Below are 27804 nucleotides of genomic sequence, written 5' to 3'. Positions count from 1 at the left end.
CCATCTCGTGGGGGAATTATACTACTCATTCAGGATGATGTGTATGGCCAAACTGTCTCATTGAACACATGCATGCAAGCTGTTGCAGTCAATGTTTTCCTGGTTTCACCTCTTCTCTCTGCTATGACTACATCCCTCCATCATTCGCTGTTGCCAGGGGAGACTTTCTCCAGCTTATTGGTCAACTCATTGACCCCTTTCTGCTGCTTGGTGACTTTGATGTGGACCATTGCGCTTGGGGCACTTCAAAGTGTGGGGTGCCCTCTTGACTGACCTTCTCAATCAACTCAACCTCGTCTGTTTTAACTCTGGAGCACCCACGTTCCCTACACACACCTATTCCCACTTGGACCTCTCGTTTGCAGTGCTTAGCTTGCCTGTTGTCTTAAGTGGTTCTTTTTTCTTGATACCTACTCCACCTACGTTTAAACCCAATTGGCTGCTTCCAAAGGCCAGCTGGAGGCTATGCTCCTCTGTGGTGACCTTTGATGAGCAACATTTCCCCAGTTGTGATAACCAGATAGAGAACTTTACATACCACTGCAGAACATTCCATATCTCACACTTCATCTGTTGCGCACCGTGTCCTGCTCCCCTAGTGGACTGAGGCATGCCGTGACACGATTCGCATGAGGAGACAGGCTCTCCATATTTTTAAGTCGTCCAACAATGACGAACTGTATTCATTATAAACAGTTGCATGCACATTGTTGTCGAAGTCTTTGGGATAGCCAAAAAAGCTTTCGGAATTTCATTTACTAGTTCTTTTAACAGTTTCACGCCCTCTTCCATCATGCAGGGCAACCTCTATCGGCTATCTGGGACCAAGATCCCTTTCCAGATTTCCAGCCTGACCATAGCAGGTGATGTAATTGTGGACCCTGTTATTATCTTCAACATCTTAGGCGGCTATTTTGTGGAGATTTTGAGCTCCACCCATTATCATTGCACCAGAAACGAGTGGAGGCGGCTCAGGTGATACTATTCTCCTCTCAGAGTTGTGAATGCTACAGTGTTGCCTTTACTATGGGGGAGCTATATTACGCTTTCACTTCATCCCGATCTTCTGCCGCAGGGCCGGACAATGTTCACATTCAGATTTTACAGCACCTTTCTCTTGGAGGCAAGCTTTTTCTCCTTCATATGTGCAGTCGAATCTAGGCAGATGGCACATTTCCCAGATGCTGGTGTGAAGCCACTGTTTTATTTATATCTAAGTTTAGTAAGGGCAAACACCTTCCTTCTAGCAGTGACCCTATTTCTCTCACTAGCTGTGTTTGCAAGGTGATGGCATGCACAATTCCTGACTGGCTGGTATGGTGGCTCGAGTCTTGCAATCTGCTAACCACTGCACAATGTGGATTTCGAGCGTGCTGTTCTGCAGTTGACTATCTCGTCTTTTGACAACTCATATCATGAACAGCTTTCCGCAGAAATACCAGACTGGGCCCATATATTTTGGTTTGGAGAAAGCATACGACACATGCTGGAGGACTGGTAACCTCCATATTCTGTTATTGAATGTCTCCCACTGGACATCTCTGGCTCCCTTTTTGTTGATGACTTTGTGTACCTTTCTCCATGGACTCGTCTCCTAGAGCAGCTTCTTCAGCAGTGTCTCAATTGTCTTTACTCATGGCTTTTACTGTTCCACTGACAAAACCATTTGTATGAATTTCTGGTGTCAACATAACCTCATTCAAACAGTAGTCGATTTGTGTCTGCATCATAAAGTTGTTCTTGATTGAAAATGTCAGTTTACGAGCCTAATTCACATCATTTGCGGGAGGTGTTACTGTTTTGTTTCAATATTTGCTCCAACCCATCATTGGCACAAAATAATGAATGTTCCAGAATTTTTTGAACAGACCTTGTACACTAGAGTGTAAGTGGTTTTTAAAAAAAGGGCATTCAGTCAGGAAATGGTGAACCATCAAAGGTAGTCAAAATGAGCACAAAGTGGTGGGGGATCACCACTTAACAAATTATGAAGGCTAAAAAGACAGTGCCCAATGAGCAACCTAGCTAAAATGATCTCGAGACAAGGGGACCTAGAGGAGGTCGGCCCCTCATACTTATTCTAGGACAGGTCGCACGAGTGGTTCATAAGCAACTTCTTTGCAGACTGGTTGCACTTCCCCATATTCTACAAGGTGTACAACTTCGCTTCCACCATTTGCCGATAGGCGGCGACAGCGGTAAGTAGCGGTCGAAAGGAACAGATTGCAGATGTCAGGCAGTTAGCTTGGACCTCGGACAATAACTAGCAGACACACAATAATGAAACTTCCGGTAGTTACACATCAAATACAGGCATGTGTATGGATGCCAACTGCGTTGTGTTGTCGCCAAATTTGTTCCACAGCTCGTCGGTTAAGATCAGAAAGACCTTTGCCTCACAATCTGTGAAGAGCTTTTGGATCGTGCAGATGACAATGAGATGTTCCTTAACAGAATCACAACTGGTGATTACACTGTGTTACACGATGATACATGGGTCTACAGTTATGACATTCAGACCGAGGTTGAATCTTCACAGTGCGTTGGGAAAGGTTCTCCAAGACCAAGAAAAGCTCACAATCGTTCAGGAAAGATTCTCCAAGGGGAAAGAAAAAAACCTCGTCAGGTCATCTCAAATGTCAAAGCCATGCTGATAGTTTTCTTTGACTTTAAATTCGTGCCAGATGGTCAGACTGTTAATTGATAGTACTATAGAGATGTTTCGTGACACCTGCGAGAAAATGTGAGAAAGAATTCATGGCTGTTGCATCAAAATAACACACCCGCACATTCATCCTTGTTGGTGCATGGCTTTTGCACAAAAAATGAAATCACTATGCTGTGTCATCTTCTGTAGTTTGCAAACATGTCCCCTGCAGACTTTTTTTATTTCCAAAGTTGAAAACCCCATTGGAAGGACAAAGTTTTGCAACAAAAGACAAAATAAAAGAACATTCGCTGACGGCATTTTTCATGATCCAGCAAGAGGCATACCAAGACTGCTTCTGGAAGTGGAAATAGCATTGAGAATGGAGTATTTAGTTGTGTAGGAGAGTATTTCAAAGGAGACGATGCTCAATAAGTAAAAGATAAGTGTAGAAAAATTTGCTGGATACAATTCTGGAATTTTTGAACAGATCTCATGTGTTTGCCATCTGAGTTATCGGTCGTTTTAGCAAACAGCATATGGGCTGTCGACCATGTTTCACTTTTTATCAATTGTAGCAATACGGTGAAGAACATGTAATCTTTGGTTTGGAACTCACTGTCTCTACAGCATATTTTGTGGATCTTTCTACAAGAGGAAATCCTTGTTCTTAGCTCTCTTTCCTCCCATTCGGATAGTTGCTTTTAACTTCTGTTTCTTATTAGTGTTCTAAGGTTATGACATAGGTGATTATGGCCTCAGTTGTTTTTGCATCAAAAAAGGAAAAAAATTACAATGTCATTGGCACACCTTGAAGTTTTTATTTCTTCTCTCTGAACTTTAATTCTCACTCCAGATATTTCTGTTGTTTCCTTTACTGCTTACTCAGTACACAGATTGGATGATATCAGGGCTGCGTTAAAACCCTGTGTCACTCCCTTCACAACCACGGCTTCCCTTTCATGCATGTCAATGTTTATTACTGCCATTTGGTTTCTGTACAGGTTGTAAATAGCAATTATCTCCCTGTATTTTATCCTTACTATCTTCAGAATTTTAGAGAGAGTACTTCATTCAACATTGTCAAATGCCTTTTTTAAGTCTACAAATGCTGCAAGTTTATTTTTGCCTTTCCTTAATCTGTCTTTGAAGATAAATTGTAGTGACAATATTGCTTCGCGTGTTCCTACATCGGTTTCTGAAATCTCTGTTTTACCATTATATAATCAATCTGAAACCTTTCAGTGTCTCCAGGTATCTTCCATGTATGTTTCTTCCATTACTCTTATACCAGGCATTAGGTATGATTAAATTATGCTCTGCGCAGAGTTATACAAAGTGGCTTCCTCTTTCATTCCTTTCCCCCATTCCATATTCACCTACTCTTTTTCCTCCTCTTCCTTTGCTTACTATCGAATTCCAGTCCTCCAGCACTATTAAATTTTTTTCACTATTAAATTTTCATCTGCTTGAACTAGCTGAATAATTTCTTATATCTCATACATCTCGTCAATCTCTTTAACTGTGCATATAAACTTGTACTACTGTTGTTGGTGTAGACTTCATGTCTATCTTGACTACAATAATGCATTCAGTATGCTGTTCTAAGTAACTTACCTCCATGCCTATTTTCTTATTCATTACTAAACTTACTCCTGCATTACTCTGATTTCATGTTTGTTGTTGTTGTTGTTGTTGTTGCGGTCTTCAGTCCTGAGACTGGTTTGATGCAGCTCTCCATGCTACTCTATCCTGTGCAAGCTTCTTCATCTCCCAGTACCTACTGCAACCTACATCCTTCTGAATCTGCTTAGTGTATTCATCTCTTGGTCTCCCTCTACGATTTTTACCCTCCACGCTGCCCTCCAATTCCAAATTGGTGATCCTCTTGATGCCTCAGAACATGTCCTACCAACCGATCCCTTCTTCTGGTCAAATTGTGCCACAGACTTCTCTTCTCCCCAATCCTATTCAATACTTCCTCATTAGTTATGTGATCTACCCATCTAATCTTCAGCATTCTTCTGTAGCACCACATTTCGAAAGCTTCTATTCTCTTCTTGTCCAAACCATTTATCGTCCATGTTTAGCTTCCATACATGGCTACACTCCATACAAATACTTTCAGAAAAGTGTTTATAACCCTGTAATCACCTGGCCATAAATCCTGTTCTTCCTGCTACTGAACTTCACTAGTTCCCACTACATCTAACTTCCATCTATCCCTTTCACTTTTTAGATTTTCTAACATACCAGCCCAATTAAGAGATCTCACATTCCACACTCCTATCTGTAGAACACCAGTTTTATTTATCCTGATGACAACAGCCTCCTGAGTCTAATTTGATAAGACTATTTTTTTTCTGCCGTGAAATAAATCACGGTTCACTTTATTGTGTTGCTAGCAATATGATTGACAGCTGCTGTGAATCGGTGTGTTGGAAGAGCTCCCGAGAGTTGTGTACCTGTGATAACTGTACCAGAAGTACCTCAAGTACTGTCATCTCCTGTGAGTCTTGCCTTCTCTGCAGAAAGTACAGCATCTGTCATTACATGTCCACTTGACTGCGAGTGGCGTGTTAATGGTAGATTTAGGTGTCCTGTAGAGGGTGGACAGGTATCAGGGAGGTCTCAGGATGTTGCGTCGATCTCCCTAACCAACAAGATTGGGGTCCTGTCTTTCCCTGAAACTGATCCAGTGGGTCTCACTTCACCTGATGTGGGGAAACCTGTTTTGTCTGGTACCAGGACGACAAATGCAAAAAGGTAGGGGTCTATTAATCATCAGCAGTTCAAACATACAGCAAATGGCGGTACCCCTTGAGGAAATGGCGGCAACAAACAGAAAAGGACAGCAATTGGTTGACTCAGTGTGTATGCCTGGAGTCCTCATTCAACATTTTGAATAGGCTATTCTGGCAGCCATTGGAGACCATATTGCAACCAACTGCTGTGAGAGACCATATTGCAACCAACTGCCAATTGTGGTGCACCTTGGAACAAATGATGCCTGTCATCTGGGCTCCCGAAGTCATTCTTGGGTCATTCCAGCAACTGGCAGAGAAGGGTGAGAAGTCCAGCCTTCCGTGTGGAGTTTCAAGAACTGGCCCTTTGGTTATGAGTCGAGTGGAAGGACTGAACCAGAGACTTCAAAAGTTCTGTGACAAGCTAGGCTGTGACTACCTGGACTTGTGCCATAGGGTTGACAACTTTAGGATACCCCTAAATAGGTCAGGTGTGCACTAAACATAAGAGGCTGCTACTCAGGTAGATGACTGTGTGTGGGGGGAGTAGGCGACTCTCCATCCAATCTGGATAATGACAGACGTGATAAACCCAGAAGTAACAGTCCAAGTTCAAAAGAAATGCTTGCCACAGGTGAGAGTATTAAAATCCTAGTGGAAAACTGCTGAAGGTTTTGCAACAAACTGCCAAAGTGTGAAGCGCTCATGAAAAGCAGTGAAGCCCACGTAAGACGAGGTACAAAAGCTGGTTGAAACCTGAAATTGATAGCAGTGAAAGTTTTGAAGAAAATTTAAGTGTATATCAAAAGGATAGGCAAATGGGAAATGGAGGTGGTGTGTTTGTTGCAGTAGACAAAGCTACTGAGATAGGAATTGAAGCTGAATGTGAGATTATTTGGGCAAGACTGACAAACTGCCAAGGGTAGATGTTGGGATCTCAGATTTACTTCAAACTCTGTACACCTTTAGTGGGCCATTAAAACTAAAACAACATAGTGTGCAAGTAGTAAGGTGCACTACTGTGGTAATTCCGAGAAAGCAGCAAGAGAAGTTTTATGTGGCTTATGTATCTGTGCATAGGTGCCGGAAGTTAGAGTTCGTGGTGGTCAAGTGATTAGCATTAGAGCTTTGTAAGACGAACATGTATGAGGCAAAAAGTTTTAATTTAAGCTTTCCATGTTTCTGTGACAAATACCATTGTGCAACTTGTGATGTTGAGAGCATATTCCACGAGTTACTGTACATTACTTTTGTGTTCTGGCGCGTAGTGACTTGTTATATTGCTTATTGTGATTAATGTCATTCGCATCATTATTTATTGGAGTTCAACCTGGGCTTTAGAGCCTGTTCCCTCATCCTTGAAAATTTAATTACAAATAGTAAATAGTCAAATAACATATGAAATTTACTACAGCTGTATGAAAATGAATGTTTTTTTTTCTTTATGTTACCTCTCAATTGTCGTAAATTAAATAATGTGATAAGTAATGAAAAAAATAAATTAAATGTAAATGGATTCGAACTGCAGCCTCATTCACGACCCACTTGCAACACCCAAACAGTAACTGCCTTGTCACAATGACTTCTTATGATAAACTTCTTTGCATTGATACATCAGTTATGTAATAGACGCATAAAACTTCTCTTGTGTTTTTCTCGGAATTGCCAGTGTAGTGTGCCTTACTACTTGCACATTATATTGTTTTAGTGGCCCACTAAAGGTGTTCAAAGAAGTAAATCTTGTGAACTCAACATCATGGCCGCCCCTTATCAGTAACAGGGTTGGGCATAAAATAATAGTTGGATCCTTCTATCGCCCACCAGACTCGTATCCTGTTGTAACCAAAAATTTCAGAGAAAACCTCAGTTCACTTGTACTTAAGTTCCCCAATCATATTGTAATCATTGGTGGAGACTTCAATCATCCAACAATTGATTGTGAATATTACAGTTTTGTTAGTGGTGGGTGTAAAAGACATCCTGTGAAACTTTACTGAATGCCCTCTCTGAAAACTACCTAGAACAGATATTTAGGAACCTCAGTCATGATGGAAATGTATTGGATCTAATGGCAACAAATAGAACTGACCTCTTTTAGGAAGTCCACATTGAAAGTGACCATGACATGGTTGTGGCAACAGTGATTACCAAAATACTAAGGACAATTAAAACAAGCAGAAAGATACATATGTTGAGTAAACTAGATAAAAAATTGGAAGTCTCATATCTAAGTAGGAGCTTGAAACTTTCAGCACAGATCAGGAGCATGTAGAGGAACTCTGGCTCAAGCTTAAAAGAATATGGGAGGGAACCTCACTGTAAAGAAACTTCTAAATAAACAGAGATTACTGCATAATAGGTGTAAAACTAAGCTTACAGCTATAGATAAAAATATGTTAAATGAGATGTGTTTAGCTGTCAAGAGAGCAATGAGTGATGACCTCCGTTACTGTGTAGCAGAACATTGTCAAATGATCTTTCACAAAACCCAAAGAAATTCTGGTCATATTTAGAGGCTGTTAGTGTCACCAAAGTTAGTGTCCAGTCCCTAGCGAATGAGACAGGCACTGAAACTGAGGGCAGCAAAGTAAAAGCTGAAATACTTAAATCCATTTCCAACTGTTCCTTTACAAAGGAAAATCCAGAAGAATGGCCCCAACTTAATCGTTGTATCACTGAAAAGATGAAAGAAATAAGTATTAGTGCCCAGTGCTGTTGAGAAACACCTGAAGTCATTAAAATTGAACAAAGCTTCAGGGCCCGATGGAATCCTTATCAGATTGTATACTGGATTTGTGGCAGAGTTAGCCACTCTTCACACTATAATCTCTTGTAGATCCTACATACAAAAAACTTTGCCCAGTTCTTGAAAAAAGGCACAGGTCCACCCGTCTACAACAAAGGCAGTAGAAATGAGCCACAAAGCTGCCACCCAATATCCTTGACATTCATTTGTTGTAGAATCTTAGAACATATTCTGAGTTCAAACATAATGAGGGATCTTGAACAGAATGACATCCTCAGTGCCAAACAGCATGGACTTTGAAAACTACAATCGTGTGAAACCCACCTCGCACTTTTCTCGCATGACATACTGAAAGCAATCAGCTAGATGCAGTGTTTCTTGATTTTTGAAAAGCAGTTGACTCAGTACTGCACCTATGTTTATTAAGTGTGATCATATGGAGTATCAAGTGAAATTTGTGACTGGATTGAGAACTCAAAAAATTCTATAACCATAATATCAATGATTCACTGTTGGAATCGGGCAACTCGTACAAATACCTGGGTGGTACACTTTGTAGGGATATGAAATGGAATGATCGCATAGTTTGTCATGGGTAAAGCATGTAGTAGACCTCGGTTTATTGGTACAAGGTGTACAACTTTCGCCATGTTTTCCCCCCAACATTTGAGGCTTTAATGAAACAAATTGGTTACACATGTATCATTCAAAGTATTTTCCATCGCTGGCCACTACTTTCTCGCATCTTTCGGACAGTTTACAAATCTCGCATGGAAAAAAATTTTTCATCTTTTGAAGCAATCCATGAATCGACCCAATTTGTGACTTCATGAGGTTGGATGTGTTGGTCAGCCAGGCCATGCGCCATTAATCTAAACAGGTGATAGTCATAGGGTGCAATGTCTGGAGAATATGGCGGGTGGGGTAGGACTTCCCATTTTAACGTTTCAAAGCATGTTTTGACCTCTTTTGCAACGTGGGGTCGAGCGTTGTTGTGCTGCAAAATCACTTTATTGTGCCTCTCGCTGTATTGCAGCCATTTGTCTTTTAATGCTCTGCTCAAATGCATTAATTGTGTTTGATAACGAGCACCTGTGATTGTTTCACTTGGTCTTAACACCTCATAGTACATGATGCCAAATTGGTCCCACCAAATGCAGAGCATGATCTTGGAGCTGTGTATATTCGGTTTGGCCATCGGCATGGAAGCATTGCTGGGATATCCCCATGATTTTTTGCATTTAGGGTTATTGTTGTGAACCCATTTTCCACCCGTGGTCACAATGTGATGCAGACATCCCTTCCCTTTCAGCCTCTGAAACAACTGTTCACAAACACACAAACACCATTCAATGTCTGTTGGTTTCACCTCTCACGGGATCAAAGTTCCTTCTTTCTGAATCATACCCATAGCCTTGAGACATTTTTAAATGGCTTGCTGTGTCACTCCCACTAATCGTGCCTATTCTTTTTGAGTTTGACATGAGTCTTCACTCAGCAATGTCTCCAATTCTGCATCTTTGAAAATGTCCTCTCTTCCACCACTATTCCAGTCTACGACGTTAACATCACCATTGTTGAGGTGGTGAAACCACTCACATGATGTTATTTCACTAATGGTGTCCTTACCATAACGTACTTGAGAGCATTTGATGAGACTCAACCACTGTCTTCTTCATATTGAAACCAAACAGTAACACCTCCCACAAATGATGAGAATCAGGCTCGTAAACTGACATTTTCAATCAAGAACAGCTTTATGATGCAGACACGAATCGACTAATGTTTGAATGAGGTTATGTTCACTGAGGTCCAAGCTAACTGTCCAACGTCTGTGATCTGTTTCTTTCCACTACTGCTTACTGTTGTCGCCACCTATTGGCAAACGGCGGAAGAAAAGTTGTACACTTTGTAGAATATGAGGAAGTGCAATCAGTCTACAAAAGAAATTTCTTTCAAATCACTTGTGCGACATGTCCTAGAATATTGCTCAAGTATGTGGGGCCCGTACCAGATAGTACTAAGAGGAGATATTGAACGTATACAGAGAAGAGCAGCACGAATGTTCATAGGTTTGTTTGATCTGTTGGAGAGTGTCACAGAGATACTGAAGGAATTGAATTGGCAGACTCTTGAGGACAGGTGTAAACTATCCCGAGAAAGTCTACTAAGTTTCACAAACCCGCTTTAAATGATTACTCTGGGGAAATACTACAACCCCCTATGTATTGCTGATATAGGGATCGTGAGGATAAGATTAGACTAATTACTACATGCACAGAGGCATTCAGACAATCATTCTTCTAATGCACCATCTGCAAATGGTACAGGAAGAAAACCTAATAACTGCTATAATGGGATGCACCTTCTGCCACGCACCTCACAGTTGTTTTGCAGAATATAGATGTAGATGTACTACGAAAAACGTAGTTCCTACTCACCACTTTTGGTGAGTCACTTTTGGTGGGTGGGAACTATCTTGTTCATAATATTGTTGCATTCCATTCTAAATTTTCCATTTTTGTGCTGGAGTATAGATGAAATACTTTTTTGTCAACAGAGTTAATGATCCCTTGTCCCTTATTTTGTCTTCAAACATTTTTACAACAAAACTGAAGGATTAATTTAAGTTACTTTTGGGAAAGAAAGAGGAATTGGCAGCTTGATGTCCTGATTAAATTCATTTTCTTATTTCTTAGGATCCTTGGCAGGTGTGGTAGGCATTAGAATGGCCAATGGATGAACTTCAGTGCCCCGTCATGTTAAATTACTCCACACAAAAATATAAAAAAAACAATGCAACGGAACCAATTTTTATGGAATTTGCAGCGTATTAAAATAGAAACTTATTAACATACTGGATTACAGGGTAGTAAATTTTGACATTACCTGTGATCGAGCAGGCGGTAGGAGTGCCAGTTCCAGTGTCAACAGTTTTGTGACACTGCACCTGCTGTTGACCTGTCATTAGGCTCTCTGTCCCTGCACATGCTGCTCAGTGAGAAGCGGATGTGCAGTACAAAGCATTTCTCACAAAGAAGCTACTGAAATTTCTGCATATTAGGGCAAAGTGGATGCTGTGTAGCCCTTCTAGCTCTGTCTGAAAGCACTGGCAGTGTCTAGTACTAGGTGAATTGCACAAAAAGCATAATCCCCACTGTTCTCAGTCTTCTCCTGTACTTACTGCTATATAATTAAAATATGCCACATATGCAGTTTTGTGTATTAATACATACAAAAGGCTATTAACTGTAAACGTTTGTAAAATTCATAATCAGTGATAGACTATTAGATAAACAAAATAGTGTTGCACCATTTTGAGCTTTATCCGTATATATTCCACTATAAATAGTATGCACGTCATAGAGTTTTAGACACACATTAAATACGAAGATCAAAATCCAGAGAGTGTATAGCAAATTCATCGAATAATTATTTTCTTCTCAGAGTATCTGACAGTTGACAACTAACTTTCAAATAGAGATAAATTTTAGTTTCATTTTGTAGTAACATTAAAAAATATAATCATCACAATCATCATTTATGGCATGGCACTCGAAATACAGTACAATAGACCTTGGACCATGTTCCAAGTGAAAATGACCTATGAAAATGATTTTCAATGTCAGCATTTAAATTTCATACAAAACTTATATTGTTCCTCGAATGCAAAATGCTAGCAAGCATTTTACATCATTAAACGTCTGCAGCGGTTTGATCCTACAGTTTTCACTGTTGCAGATGTGCAGTAGTAGGTTGGTGGCAACAGTGTTAAGTTTTTACACACTGTGGTTGCTCGATTCCCAATGCTAATGTTCCTGGTACTTAACAGTAGCCAAGTGGTTGCTACTATTCGTTAGTATCTTCCTTCAGTACAACTCACTCTCATAACTAGTATTCAAGTATTCAGTGTACTGTGGCTGTAGTACCTTGCAGTGCAACTTGAAGCAAGCAGTGATTGCCGCTCTTGTCTCCAATGTGCCGTAAACACAACTCTATGTCTGGCCTCTTTCAAAGTTCCACCATTGCCCCCTGTACCACCACCACCACCACCACCACCACCACCACCACCACTCCTTTCAACTGCAATCCATTCCCGTTCACAAAGATGTTTTAATTTTCAGTGATTTGTACAGTGCTGAATCTTCGACATTGCCAGTGTGTCTCCTACATTGTTGTACAGAATAGTTTTCATTTTTTGTAAAACATATCACCCTTAACATACATACATTTCATAATTGTTTCACAGTCATTACACAAAATTAATTTGATTGGTCATAATGATAAATAAACAATTACATATGTGACAAAGGGGGAAAAAGTATTTCACTGATAACTGTGTTGAATTCTTACAGATTTTATCCAAAGCTGTGGCAACTGCTCCTGGTATTGATCATATTTAATATATTCTATTGTGGCAGCTACGAAATCTTCCTCTTTAATCAAATTTTGCCTGTAGGTCAACTTCCACATTCTTGGAGGAACACAATACTTATCCTGAAACCACGGCAGGCACGCGCTGGCCCAAGTAACTGTTGCAATGTCACGCTTGCTGGGGGGGAACATGCGAAGTAAGAATGGCAGAGACAGCGTTTATAAACTTAGGAGTGTCACAGCTCCTTCTAATTTGAGTTCGGGAGCTGTCATTGGCCAGTGACTGAGCTTACTGGAGGTAGCTGCACGTCGAGCTTTCGGCCATGAGCAACAGCTTGTGTGTATTTTCGGTTGATATCTCCTATTCAATCAGTTTTTCCTGTCTAAATTATACTTCAGGTGGCACATTGGCCACATCCCATCTGTTAGCCTTGTGCGTCTGAATAATGTGCCTCAGTGTTTAAAGTGTCATTTTATTTGCTATAGTGATTGATAGAATGATGTCTACAACGGGGAGTGCTGTAAAGTGCTGACTGTTTCTGAATAATTTTGTTACTTTCTGCTCCGCCTCTACCCTTGTAAGACCCTGCCCCCCTCCCCCACCTACTTGCTGCAGCTCACTATTAAGGGGTTTAAGTGGACAAATAGTAGAGATTTTTAAGTTATCTTTACAGAAGACATTTGTGTTTGTTTTAACCATTCTCACCAAGTGTTTAATTTACCTTAACTCAACGTGAATGATACAGACCTCAGTTTTAAACATTGAGTGAGGTACATTCTTATCAACTCATGTTGTAGACTAATGTGGTTCCTGTGATCTAATATTTGAACAATCGAAAGACAAAAGGACTATGTATTATAAAATGCATTAGTTATATGGTGTGGATAACAGACAGACCCAAATGCCTTCAGCTCAACAACACTTTTATTAGGCCACCGTTTGGTTATAAAAGTACTGTTTATTATGGGTCTGCGTGGTTCATACCTTAAAACCATTGATGTTGTTCATCGTGAGTGGATTGGTCTTGTAAAAGTGGCCTTAAAGATGAGCTCCTTACTTAGTTCCTGTACTGAAGTTGGTAACAGGTCATTATGGTGCACCAAGTGTACAATCTATTGGTCATGCTACAGTCACCAATCTCTGTCTGTAGCTCCTTTACAAATTAAGTGTGAAGAGGCCCTTGTAGAGCCTATATTTCTGCGTTGGGCCTATTGTGGGCCAACCATCGCCATGATTTTTGAAGAGGTCTAGGGAAATTTAAAAGTTATTAAGGTACAGAAAAAATAGTACCCCAGACTGTGTTTTCAAATCAACTTTTTTATAATATTTTAACTGAAGACCTAACTCTCTTCTAGTAAATACGGTTGGGTCTAAAGGGGGATTCTCTGTCGATTGATCTGTGGTTGATCCTCAAGGTTGACCTACCAAATGAGTTTGAATTTCATGATGCTATGGTTTATGCAGTCTTGAGGGCCCTGTATCGGTGAGATGTATTTGAGCTGCTGGGTTCCGTAACTATTTTAGCTCCGTGAGCACCATTCAATTTATTCAGCACTTGTACACAATGGACAAGCAACTACAGTACATAACAGACTTCTTACACTACCAGTAGACATAAGAATGAGGAGGGAACAGGGATGTGTCATTCTGCATGGTGCCAGAACTTGTGGGGATTAAATGAAATGGAGTGGTCTAAGATGCCTGCAAGGGACATCCAATATGGGCTATTACCTCATATTTGAGGTACTAGTTTGAGGAAGCGGTGCCAGAATTAAGAAATAAAAAACTATGGCTTAAGTATTCCTCTTTTTGGCCATTCAGGTGAGGGGAAGTAATGTGAATGTTCCTCTCCTTAGGACCTTATCCTGTGACATGGGTTTCTCTTCCTGAAGATGACCCACCGGTGTACAATGCTTGTGACTTTCTTATTCCACATTTAAACTGTTGTATTTTATTTTATGAGAGGACAACTACAACAACTGGTTTACCGGCTGATCTGTCACCATAAGTTAGCCGACGATGTGATGCATACGGTACTCGTAGCTCGGTTCTGTGATTTGTTTGAGAGTCTACCTGAATGTTAGGTAGGAGATTTTAGTTTGTACTCAAGAGTGGCTGACACACAGATATTTTCTCTAAATGATTAGCCTTCCACAGTATCCTTCCTAATGCTTTAGGCTGTTCCTTGCTTTCCTGTATTTTAACAGCAATTTTAGGTTTTGTATAAGAGGGTGAATCTGTACATTTATGGGAGTGTCGTAGAAACTAAAAATGGACTTTTAACAAAGATCTTATGGTTTCAGTTGAAGAACTTTTGAGATTTTCTTCACATTTTTCACTGAGTGTTTAAGTATGCTAATAACCGTGCAGTTGACAGGACATGTGTATTTGTTTCGTAAGGTTTTTAGCATGGTCCCCATAGAATTGTGGGATCTCAAAAAGACCTTTACATCTGCAGACAAGGGACACAGTCCTTTACATATTCTATTTACCACAAGCATTTAGGTCTGGCCACAGATACCTGCAGAACTAGCTACAGACCAGCCTCTGTGGTGAGGCTCTATGGATTATTACTATCTGTCAGCAGGCTGTTCCTCTCATGATGTGCCTGACATATTGCTCTCAGTGGCTAAGTTTCAACCCTCCTCCCCCCTCCCCCCTCCCCCATTGCCTTCCCCTTTCCATGTAATATTTGAATTTGAGATTCATGTGAAATAAACCCTTGTGACACGTGGTGTGAACCACATTTCAGGCCTTATCACACAGTATGTTGTAATTGTCTGTCATCCAGTATGTTTGGTACTAATGTTACTGGGGGGGGGGGGATAAATAAATAAATAAAGAATTGGAGGGTGTTTCCTGATTCATCCAAATTTTATTATAGAAGTGACACATATGGAGTACACAGAGTGATTACATTTACAGATGAATTGCTCAATTGGTTCTGGAGTACCATTTGTGGAAGGATGCTGAAACAGCCGTATTAGTGCTCAGTGTGTTCTTCAAGTGCAGCATTGCAGGTGCTGGCTCTGGCATGCAGTCGATAGTAGAGGTGACGGGTGCTGTTTTGTGATACATTATTCCACACCTGCTCAATCTGTTTGTGTAGGTCTTTGAGTTGCACGTATAAGAGTCACTTGTTGTGCCATCGTATCCCACACCTTTGCTCTGATACAGGTACAGCAATTGTACTGGCAAGGGAAACTGTGTCATCTTGTAGGGCATGTTGTTTCATAGACTGTGTGTGTGTGTGTGTGTGTGTGTGTGTGTGTGTGTGTGTGTGTGTGTGTGTGTGAGAGAGAGAGAGAGAGAGAGAGAGAGAGAGAGAGAGAGAGAGAGAACAAGCATTACATCATCATCTTGTAGCATGAACTGATCGAACAACATTTGTCACTTACCGAGCACTTGTCAGTATTTTCTTCACAAACACCAGAGGTGAGAGTTGGAGCACCACATTTAGTCTTATGGTCATAGGGATTCCCTTTTAATGGGTAAACACAGACAGCATTTTGGTAGCTATACCGTTATGCCATCCACTGTTGGATGATATTGAAACTATTATCAGTACACCGACATCCCTCCCCGTCCCCCATGTGACGTAATCTGTCATCGGATCAACATTAACATCTTTCCAGGTGTTCTAATTTTTTTTCCCAGCATTATTTTACAAGAAAGAGAGAGAGAGAGAGAGAGAGAGAGAGAGAGAGAGAGAGAGAGTGTATATTCAATTTAATTTTTTGATGAAAATTTGTAACATATTAAGTCAGATTTGTGATTATGTGCATGTCTGTGCTGTTCGTTCTAAACATTGGAGCAATATTAGCTGTTTCGTGGTGTATCCTGATAATGTCCTCAAGAGTTGATTACTAAATGAATTGACTGTTTGTGGCACTGAAGTATATGCAATCTGAGCAACTGAGAAGTATTTGAGATACAAAATTCCTCGCCTAGTACAACTCCCTAAATGTAAATGGAAACCCATTTTGTGCATGCACTTCACAGGCTGTAGTGTAAAATATTTTGAGCCCCCTCCGTCCTGTTGAAGCTGGAAATGGGGGTGCTATGCTGGTTATCAGGACCTGAGAATATGGTGCAGCAAATGGACAGCTGCAGCAGCCAAGGAGGGATGTAATATGTGATGTCTTCTCTGTTGAGGCAAAGGGTTGCATTTTGTGGGGTTGACAAGTGGCAGAGAGTGAAAGGAACAAGAAGCTGCATTCGGTGAAGGTGAGAGTGGGTACTGTGAACTCGCTTATGGATTAGGAATTTCCAGTCGTTTCACTGATTCCTTCTCCAGTGAAAGAACACACTAGAATGCACTGTGCCAGGAGGTCACATTTTGGGAAGGCGTACAAAGTTTTTCAGTGAGAATGAGTCCACAGTTTTCCAAGGGACCTATCCCCTATTTCGTGCTATGATGCACCTATTTCTTATGTTTTACACAAAACAGCCTAGATCACATTTTATGCAACCATTATGATAAATTTGTCATATTACACCCTTTTCATATTTACAATTAAAATACTGGACTATTGCTACCACCTGCATCAGCTGATAGGTGTCATTGGTTTTAGTGACACACAACAGCCAATGTTGTTTGTAGCACCAGTCCATTATTTTAGTTGAATGTCCAAAGGTGGCGTAGTTCGGCCAAGACTGATCGTAACAGGTACATAAAACCTGATCTAGGCTGTTTCATGTCTGAAATAATGAACTGACGTCAATAAATTCTCGTGCACCAAAATTGTTTCTTTCTGTATTAAGTTTTTGTTTGGCTTCCCAACTTCTAAAGTAAATATTAGAAAAGAAAAGTAGATTTTTTTTTCTTGATTATTCTGGTTTTAACTAACAAACTTGAGTTCTTTGGAAGCTTTCAGCAGTTATTATCTTACTACTTTTTATTTACTTTTTCTTTTTTACTCCTTTCTTAAATTTTATTTTTGTTACTAGTTTTAGTTTAATTTAATCTGGTGTGTGTTAATTTAGCTCCAGTGGAAATTAGCACATTGTCACATGTCATAAATAATTGTCTTTGTATTTCATTCTCATACATATAATCCCCCCTCTCCCCCCCACGAACCATGGACCTTGCCGTTGGTGGGGAGGTTTGCGTGCCTCAGCGATACAGATAGGTGCAACCACAATGGAGGAGTATCTGTGGAGAGGCCAGACAAACGTGTGGTTCCTGAAGAGGGGCAGCATCCTTTTCAGTAGTTGCTGGGGCAACAATCTGGATGATTGACTGATCTGGCCGTGTAACACTAACCAAAACGGCCTTGCTGTGCTGGTACTGTGAACTGCTGAAAGCAAGGGGAAACTATAGCCGTAATTTTTTCCTGAGAGCATGCAGCTTCACTGTATGGCATGGAGAGCTGCATCAAACCAGTCTCAGGACTGAAGAGCACAACAACAACATCATATAATTCTGTATTTGGAGAAATATAAGAGGGTCATCCAAAAAGTAAAGAATGATTGTGCCTCATGCCTGGCCCTGACCCGCAACACTGCAATCTCAGGTCTGCCAGTTACTTCCTTTCCCTGTCTCAGTGTGAGCTGAGGTTCCCTACAGAATGGTCACACCTCTTTGTTCTGTAACATTTTGAAATGGAAACACTCGTCAAGAATCCCACCAGATGCGAAGTGTGTAGTGTCATTTGTTTTCTGAGTTCGTGGCAAGAGGAGGAACAATCCGTTCAGAGGCCTGCTGTGAAATGTTTCAACAATTTTGACCTGCTATTCAAAAGGAGAGAGATGGAATGTTGCCGGCAAAGACGTTTTTGATTTGTGACAGTGCATGGCCTCATGGATCAGCATAAACACAGCAAGAACATCAGTGTCTTAAATGGGAAGTTTCTGGACATTTTCCTTACAGCTTGGCTTGGGTCCAAGTGTTTTTCGCATATTCTTGACACTAAAGTAATTTTAGAAAGGAAACAGTTCATTAACAATGAAGACCTCAAAAGTGACATCTTTGCTCACATCTTGGCTGTAGAACAATACAATATGGGAATTGAAAAACTTACCTCATGTAACAATAAGTGTCTTGACTGCTATGTTGACTACATTGAAAAATCGAGTAAGGTACAGGATCTTTGTAAATAAGTTTTGTGTTGTAATTTTTCATTTTTATGAGGTTATGTGAAAACATTCCGTATTTTGTGGACAATCCCCATATGAAAGAGTGTTATGTAAGTTCTTTCAGAATATGAAATGTGTCATGTATTGAAAGCATTAAATTACAGCTAGCCACAGTGAGACCAGATATGCTATTTCTGCAATATTCAGCCTATTCTTATTTGAGCATGTCTTGTTTCTTGTTAAAATCAGCATGAATTAGTGTATTGAATGGTTAGTATGCCATTTGGTAGAAAATTTCCAGTGTTACAGCAAATATGTCATATTTGTAGGGCGTGGTGGCCTCCCACACCTGAGTAAAATCCAGCTTGGTGATCAGACAGACAGCAAAATGCTGCTTGGTTCATATCGCTGCACTGATATCCCTGGGGAATTTGTTTGGCAGTCTGGAGTCCTTACAGAGGTAAGAAACACTTTGATTAGGAACATTGCTTCTAGTTCTCACTGAGCTCATTCAAATGTGATGAGTATTATAAATTTTAGTAAAATGTAATTTTTAGTAAAGTGTAATTAATTGAAGATATCTTTTAAAAACTGTGCTAATTATTGTTATTACAAATGAGGCGTATTTTGTGTGAAAGATGAGTCATGTACAGTAAGAACAAAGGTCTGTTACACAGGAATCAGTTTGCATCTGCAAGGGCAGTATAAATTGATGATACCTATATATTTGTTTTCCTTCAAGAGAAAAAAAGTGGCTAAGCTTTACTAATACCATATGTATTAAAAATAAAATGAAAGGAATAATGAATGTTTCAATATACAAAAAGGATTTGTAATGAAAATTCATGGAAATAACGTTTGATTCCTGACACAAGTTAGTGTCATATTCAGATTTGAGATAAACACTGGATTACATTCTGAGCAATATTTCTTGTAATTTCTCTGTCATGTAAGAAAGACACTTCACTTCAGAAATTTCTCTGCATATTGCATGCCCCATTCTTGTTAGAAACACTAGGTGATGGTTTTTATCTTTTAATTTCATGAGTTTATTTTTGTTTATTAGACATAAGGTAATTCTCATCTCACTCTCTTAATTTTTCTTGACTACTATCAGTTGATTATTCCCCATAATTTAATTAGTATTTCCAATGAGGCGGGGAGTAAAAACAGCCTTTAATTGTATACAGATAGTGTTAAATAATAAATAAGAACATAGACAAACAGAATGGAGCTAGTGTGTTTATGTGAGCAGGTGTGGAAACACTGGAGAAGAACGGAAATTTGAAAATTCTGATACATCGTTAAGCATGCCATTCCACTACTTAATGTCACTACTCATTTCATCGGTTGTATCCCACCCAGGAGTTTCTATTTTTCATATTATAATTAGTATTTATATTGTAAATAAAATAGAAAGAAACTTCCACATGGGAAAAATATATTAAAAACAAAGATTCCAAGACTTACCAAGTGGGAAAGTGCCGGCAGACAGGCACAATGAACAAAGCACACAAACACACACACACACACACACACACACAGAATTACTAGCTTTCGCAACCGATGGTTGCTTCTTCAGGAAGGAGAGGGAAAGACGAAAGGATGTGGGTTTTAAGGGAGAGGGTAAGGAGTCATTCCAATCCCGGGAGCGGAAAGACTTCCCTTAGGGGAAAAAAAGGACAGGTGTACACTCGCTCGCTCGCGCGCGCCGCGCGCGCGCACACACACACACACACACACACACACACACACACACACACACACACACACACACACACAAAGGCCTTTAAATATGTCTGCTTGTGTCTGTGTATGTGCGGATGGATATATATGTGTGTGTGTGTGTGTGTGTGTGTGTGTGTGTGTGTGTGTGCGCGCGCGCGAGTGTACACCTGTCCTTTTTTTTCCCCTTAGGGAAGTCTTTCCGCTCCCGGGATTGGAATGACTCCTTACCCTCTCCCTTAAAACCCACATCCTTTCGTCTTTCCCTCTCCTTCCTGAAGAAGCAACCATTGGTTGCGAAAGCTAGTAATTCTGTGTGTGTGTGTGTGTGTGTTTGTGTGCTTTGTTCATTGTGCCTGTCTGCCGGCACTTTCCCGCTTGGTAAGTCTTGGAATCTTTGTTTTTAATATATTAGTATTTATATTTTTACATGTAATCCGCATATTATGTTTAGCTCCCATTTGTCATTGCAGCTTACTGTGGTTGTTTCATATTTGTTTTTGATAATATTGGGTACATCCATTGTAATATAGCTGTTACTGTAAATTTTACATTGCGTATAAATTAATAGGTACAGTAATTTTCTCATTTCATTGTTTACAGGCTGTTGAAAAAGGCTATTGGTTATTGCTGGAAGACATTGATTCAGCACCAAGTGATTTAGCTTCTGTTTTGGCATCTCTTCTTGAAACAAGACATCTTTTTGTGCCAGGATATCGCGATTCAATACCAGTAGCTCGTGGGTTTCAACTGTTCTTGACTCGTAGGTTGGTATAGATCTAAGAATTACAAAAAAATACGAAAAATGATTGGTCGAATGCAAGAACTCTAGTTAAATCCATAGGCCCTTTGTTTGAAATTTAAATTATAAATTTCTTTCACATTTTTCATCTCATTTTCATAGATTTACAAAGAGTGGAAGTGAAAAGATAAGTGTGTCATCATCACTGTTGGAGTCTCATTGGATCACTGTGGATATCAAGCCTCTTAAAAAGGCAGAACTGCTACAAGTTGTCAAGGGGGTGGTAAGTAATTGCTCAAAATTAATTCAGTTGCGTCTTCAAATAGAATCTTTCAACAATTACATTTAATTGGATTTAAAAAAATCTACTCACTGAGTATGTATCCAGTTACATTATATTGTCAGAAATTGATTACCCCGTTTCCTAAACCTCTAATTCCTTTCCCTCCACCCTTCTTACTTCTCCTTCAGCCATTCTGCTGGAAGAAACAGCTACTGGCTTCAAAAGCTTGCCTAAGTAAAACCTTTTTTTCATGTGTGTGTTCTCCTGCTGACACTTGGCGAGCAGATTTTTTTACCTATCCAATTACATTATAATGTCAAAAATTGATTATTTTTGTTGTTACAACAGTAACGTTTGCTAAGTGATGTACTTGGAAATTATTTTATATTTCAGTTCCCTGTTCTGGAGCACAGTGCTGAAAATCTAATAAACACCTTCTCAGTATTTTCACAAGGAAGGCATGAGGAGAATCCTGAACAAATGGTTAAGAATCCCATAAAGAAACGTATTCTTGAAGAGCTGAAGCAGAAGCTGGGAAGTGGAAGACTCACTTCCACAAGGTATAAATTGTTTGTATCAGTCATTGGATAAAGGCTCAACCTTTTTTGTGACATGTGTGCATGGAATTCTGGCTTGATCACATCTCATTACTTATTTCAGTGCACCATTTTTCCTCTGTCCTTCACCATTTTTCCTCTGTCCTTCCCTTCCCCTTCAGCCTTTATGTATCTACATTCATACTGTGCAAACCAGTGTAAAATTCATGGCAGTGGGTACATTCCATTCTGTAACATAATAGGGTTTCTTCCTGTTACATTTGTGTGTGGAACATTGGAAAAATGCTGAAATGCCTTTGTTCTCACTGTAATTAGTCTAGTTTTTTTTTTTCACAGTCTTTACAGGAAAAACATGTAGCTGGCTGTTATATATTCCTGGACCCCTCACTTAGTACAGGATCTTTCTGTTATGCTGTTCCATAGGAAAAACAAGCCTGCGACCATTTGTGCTGCCCTTCTGTTTATACATTCAGTATCCTTTGCCACTCCTATTTGATACAGGCCCCACATACTGGAGCAGTGTTCAGTAATGTGTTGCACAAGTGTTTTGTAAACACTCTGCAATCGTAAACTTAATGCAATTTCCCAGTATTCTACCAGTGAAGCAAAGTCCAGCACCTGTGTTAACCTATGACGGAGCCAATGTGATCATTTCATTTTGAATCCCCACAAATTATTGTATCAATGCATTTGAAGGAGTGGACTGATTCCAGGTGTGACTCATTGTTGTTGTAGCCAAAGGAATATTTGTTTATCTGACAGTGCTGTGTGACTTTTATATGCATTACTTCACATTTCATCTCCTGGCCAGCTGTACTGCCTGATAATTAATTAGTGAAATAAATATACTGGAAATGCTGCATATTGCTCTGCATGATTGACTGGCCACCATGAGGTTCAAGAATGTGTGTTATGATGGGTCAGAATGTTTGGTCTTGCAGTTAACACAGATTTCTACATGGCCTCTGTGTTTCATCTTATAGTGTTTATTAGTGCCAACTTTTGAAAAAACTTGTATTACTTGAATTTTGTGGTTTGTCTGTCCCTTTTTTTAAAAAAAATCCTCCTGTGGGCTACTACAACAGAAAAGTGTTTTTAGGGCTACTAGAACAGAAAACTGTTGTAGTTTCTAACTGCTTAACATAAAACACCAAGTTAACTCATTTTTATTTTTATTTTAACTGAAACTTACAATCCCAAGTATATTCCGGCAAATTAAGAAAAGACCTTCAAAGAAATGAAACCCTACTTCTATCCGTAGGTAAGGGTTCGGCTACTAGAGAGCATCTGCTACTACATCTTTAGCCTGGCTGTCGTGTTTTGCTTGAGGTGGTTGTCACTAGGCCTAGAAATCATCTCTACTGTGTGCAGCTTTGGATACTTGACAACTCTCCCCCCTCTCCCCCTCTCCCCCTCTCCCCCTCTCCCCCTCTCCCCCTCTCCCCCTCTCCCCCTCTCCCCCTCTCCCCCTCTCCCCCTCTCCCCCTCTCCCCCCTCTCCCCCTCTCCCCCTCTCCCCCTCTCCCCCTCTCCCCCTCTCCCCCTCTCCCCCTCTCCCCCTCTCCCCCTCTCCCCCTCTCCCCCTCTCCCCCTCTCCCCCTCTCCCCCTCTCCCCCTCTCCCCCTCTCCCCCTCTCCCCCTCTCCCCCTCTCCCCCTCTCCCCCTCTCCCCCCTCCCCCTCTCCCCCTCTCCCCCTCTCCCCCTCTCCCCCTCTCCCCTCCCCCTCTCCCCCTCTCCCCCTCTCCCCCTCTCCCCCTCTCGCCCTCTCTTCTCCCCCTCTCCCCCCCTCCCCCTCTCCCCCTCTCCCCCTCTCCCCCTCTCCCCCCTCTCACCCCTCTCCCCCTCTCACCCCTCTCACCCCTCTCCCCCCTCTCACCCCTCTCCCCCCTCTCCCCCCTCTCCCCCCTCTCCCCCCTCTCCCCCTCTCCCCCTCTCCCCCCTCTCCCCCCTCTCCCCCCTCTCCCCCCTCTCCCCCCTCTCCCCCCTCTCCCCCCTCTTCCCCCTCTTCCCCCTCTTCCCCCTCTTCCCCCCTCTTCCCCCTCTTCCCCCTCTTCCCCCTCTCCCCCCCTCTGTCCCCCTCTCCCCCTTCTACCCCCCTCTACCCCCCTCTCGCTCCTCTCCCCCTTCCCCCTCTCCCCCTCCCCCCTCTCCCCCCTCTCCCCCCCTCTGTCCCCCTCTCCCCCTTCTACCCCCCTCTACCCCCCTCTCGCTCCTCTCCCCCTTCCCCCTCTCCCCCTCCCCCCTCTCCCCCCTCTCCCCCCTCTCCCCCCTCTCCCCCCTCTCACCCCTCTCCCCCCTCTCCCCCCTCTCCCCCCTCTCCCCCTCTCCCCCCTCTCCCCCCTCTCCCCCCTCTCCCCCCTCTCCCCCCTCCCCCCTCTCCCCCCTCCCCCCCTCTCCCCCCTCTCCCCCCCTCTCCCCCTCTCCCCCCTCTCCCCCCTCTCCCCCCTCTCCCCCCTCTCCCCCCTCTCCCCCCTCTTCCCCCCTCTTCCCCCTCTTCCCCCCTCTCCCCCCTCTTCCCCCTCTTCCCCCTCTTCCCCCTCTTCCCCCTCTTCCCCCTCTTCCCCCTCTTCCCCCTCTTCCCCCTCTTCCCCCTCTTCCCCCTCTCCCCCCCTCTGTCCCCCTCTCCCCCTTCTACCCCCCTCTACCCCCCTCTCGCTCCTCTCCCCCTTCCCCCTCTCCCCCCTCTCGCCCCTCTCCCCCCTCTCGCCCCTCTCCCCCCTCTCGCCCCTCTCCCCCCCTCTCGCCCCTCTCCCCCCTCTCGCCCCTCTCCCCCCTCTCCCACCTCTCCCGCCTCTCACCCCTCCCCCCTCTCCCCTCTCACCCTCTTCCCCCTCTCACCCCTCCCATATTGTAGTTTAGGCAGTACTTTCAAAAAAGGTTACTGTAGTGATCCTGAGTTCGACATAGAATTTAGCAGCCCAGAAAGTGAAGAAGAATCTAATGTTACTTCCTTAGAGACTGAAAGTGACACTTCATCTGCCGAGCATCAAATGCTTGCCAATTGTAGGAGATAAAAACATCTACTCTGCTGCAGCCAGCTTTTTCACAATTTATGTTCACAGGAAACCGTTGTGAAATACATGGTTGGACTTCATAGCTACATGGAAACTAATTGATGACTACAAGTTTCAGGATATTTTAGTCAAAGTCCAGTGCACAAGTATATTCGGGATTTTATTATCAGCAATTTTAAAAATTTTGTAACTCATTATTTGGAGCTTCAAATGCCTTGTTTATATGTTGATATGTACTGTCATTCATTACAGAATGTTTTTCATGAATAAAAAAATTATTTTTGTAACATAATTTGGAGAATAAGTTGATGGTTTAAAGAAAATAAAACAATATTAAGAACGGTGAATGTTTAAATTGATTGTAGATTGTGTAAAAACAAGACAATAGTATCTCTCTCTCTCTCTCTCTCTCTCTCTCTCTCTCTCTCTCTCTCTCTCTCTGAGCATTGACATGTTGCATATCTGAATACTCATGATTCACATAATCAGATCGTAACCTTGATGTATCTTACTGTAAGTCTTCATTATGAAGTAGATGCACTTGTTAATTCTGCCAGTCGATGTGTTTCATATATGTAGAACTAATTGTGGTTTTGGCCCTTAGGGATCTTTTGAAATGGGCTGTGCGCTGCAGCGAAGTTTACAAACATAGTCCAAAGGGAAATAAAGACGCTGCATTGAACGTGTATGCCGACGCTGTGGACATCTTCTGCCTTTCCGAGAACAAGAAAGGTGACGATAATGATAGGAATGAATCATTTTAATGTTAATGTTCGTATCTAGAAGTCATCTTTTTGAATTATTTGATTGAAGGTGGGCAGTTGTAAAATAATAATTTTTGCTCCTATGTGCTACTCCCATTTTCACAGGAACACGCTATGCTGCTCTGTTTACCTTTCAGCAGCTGCTCTTTATGTCGTTAACAAGTTAATTTTCTCCGTGATTAAGAGTGTAGTTGCGGCACTGAGCATGATTTATTGTATTACAAGAGGTGAAATTCTATTACTGCCAATAGGCAAATTTAAAACTGAAGCTGCTGATCCTATGTTATGGAACTATTATTTCAAAGAGGAAAGGAAGATGATTTGTGGAAGCTTAGAAAGGAGTGACAGGTCATTCAGACCTGTTTGTTTCCCCTTTTCCCCACAACAGGCAGCTCCCTCTCATCTTGTTTACAGCATTTCCCAGCCATTTCTTTCTGCCCTAGGATTTTTAAACAAGTCTCTTGGCAATTGTACGACAACTAACCTGCTAGGTGGTGATTGCTCTGTTCCTCAGTAACACCGAAGTATACAGTGATCGGCCAGAACATTATGACCACCGACCTACTGTTGATATAAATCTGTCCAGGCGACAGCAGGGTATGACAGCTAGTCAGACATGTGCGTGGTGCGTGTAGTATCCGTGAGTGTACTGTCCGTGTGTAGAATGGGGAAGGCACATAATGTATCAGAGTTTGACCGAAGGCAGATTGTAATGGCCCAGATTCTTGGCATGAGCATTTCTGAAACTGCGTGACTTGTTGGGTGTGTGAGGAGTGCTGTGGTGAGTGTTTTCAACACATGGCAAAACCCAGGTGAAATCACATCCAAAGGTTGTGATGTTGGTTGACCACTGTCATTGTAGATGTCGGATGTTGTAGGCTGGACAGACTAAATAGGACAGGTGGCAAACTGTGGCGGAATTAGCATCAGATTTTGATGCTGGGCAGAATAAAAGTGTGTCTGACAGTGCACCAAACACTAATAATGACGTGCTTCTGCGGCTGCCGACACGTACGTGTGCCAGTGTGAAAACCACAATACCATCAAGTATGACTGAAACGGCCACGTGACCATCGGCAGTGGTCGTTGGCGCTTTGGCAGAGCAGTGAATTGTCTGATAAATCTCAATATCTCCGTTATCGTGTTGATGGGAGGGTGCAAGTCTGTCATCTGACAGGGCAAGAACTACTTGACACCTGTATGGTGGGACAGAGACACGCTGCAGAGGCCCCATTATGCTCTGGGCAAGATTTGTGTATCGATCCATGGGTCCAGTGGCGCTCGTGCTAGGCACTGTGATGGCTGAGGACTGTTGTACACTGGTTGCAGACCACATACACCCCATCATGACGATTGTGTTGCCTGACGGTAGGGGCATTTTCTAGCAAGATAGTGCACTACGTCACAAGGCCAGGAATGTGATGGAGTGGATCAAGGAATACAGTGGGGAGTTCCATTTGACGTGCTAGCCCCCCAACTAACCAGATCCGAACCCAGTTGAACACCACTAGGATGAGATTGAACATTAGATAATTGGTTGGATACGTAACCAGAGTACTCAGTAAACAAGAGGACACCATCAATTTAAACTTTATTTATTTACAAATTTTTTGCCTGTAGAAAACATCACAAAGATCATCTTTTTATAGAAACTTTGTATACAGTTCAAATAAATCAGGCTAGTAACTCTTATCTTATGAACTCTAAATACTGGCAATAATTTTTTAAGTAGTTCCATAACAAACCCAGCATCTATGTCTTTACTCACACTATCTTTGCACGAATCACAGTTTAGAAGAAATTAGTCAATTCAAATAGTTCTCAGAATGAGTCACTAAAGCTTTTCATGCATTTTATGCAGAGATGTTGGCTATCATGGCTGACTCAAAGTACTTCACAAAAGACATTATTCATAACACAAGGTACTACACAGTGTTATTGTACATAATGATTCATGCAGACTGCTGGAACTATTGTTCAGAGCTTCCGTGTTTGCATAAGAGTACAAATAACTAATGAAGTTCATCAATATATATTACTTCATAATGAAAACAAAATTTCCATGACTTACCAAGCGGGAAAGTGCCGGTAGACAGGCACAATAAAAAAACACAGAAACACACACACAAA

General features: G+C 41.7%; 1 protein-coding gene across 2 annotated transcripts in view; it reads left to right on the top strand.

The window, feature by feature from the left end:
- LOC126284458 (midasin) overlaps positions 1–27804 on the top strand; it is a 481989-nt gene that overhangs the window by 24891 nt on the left and 429294 nt on the right. For both annotated transcript variants that reach the window (XM_049983379.1, XM_049983380.1), the window contains exons 6-10: positions 18920–19050; positions 20919–21082; positions 21220–21340; positions 21734–21900; positions 25515–25642. In XM_049983379.1, the coding sequence (XP_049839336.1) occupies positions 18920–19050; positions 20919–21082; positions 21220–21340; positions 21734–21900; positions 25515–25642 (711 nt within the window). The remainder of the gene's footprint in view (positions 1–18919; positions 19051–20918; positions 21083–21219; positions 21341–21733; positions 21901–25514; positions 25643–27804) is intronic.

The sequence above is a fragment of the Schistocerca gregaria genome, chromosome 8 (genome assembly GCF_023897955.1).
Source record: "Schistocerca gregaria isolate iqSchGreg1 chromosome 8, iqSchGreg1.2, whole genome shotgun sequence".
NCBI lineage: Eukaryota > Metazoa > Arthropoda > Insecta > Orthoptera > Acrididae > Schistocerca > Schistocerca gregaria.
Note: the sequence above shows the minus strand (reverse complement) of the source record. Positions and strands in the feature narration are given on the sequence as shown.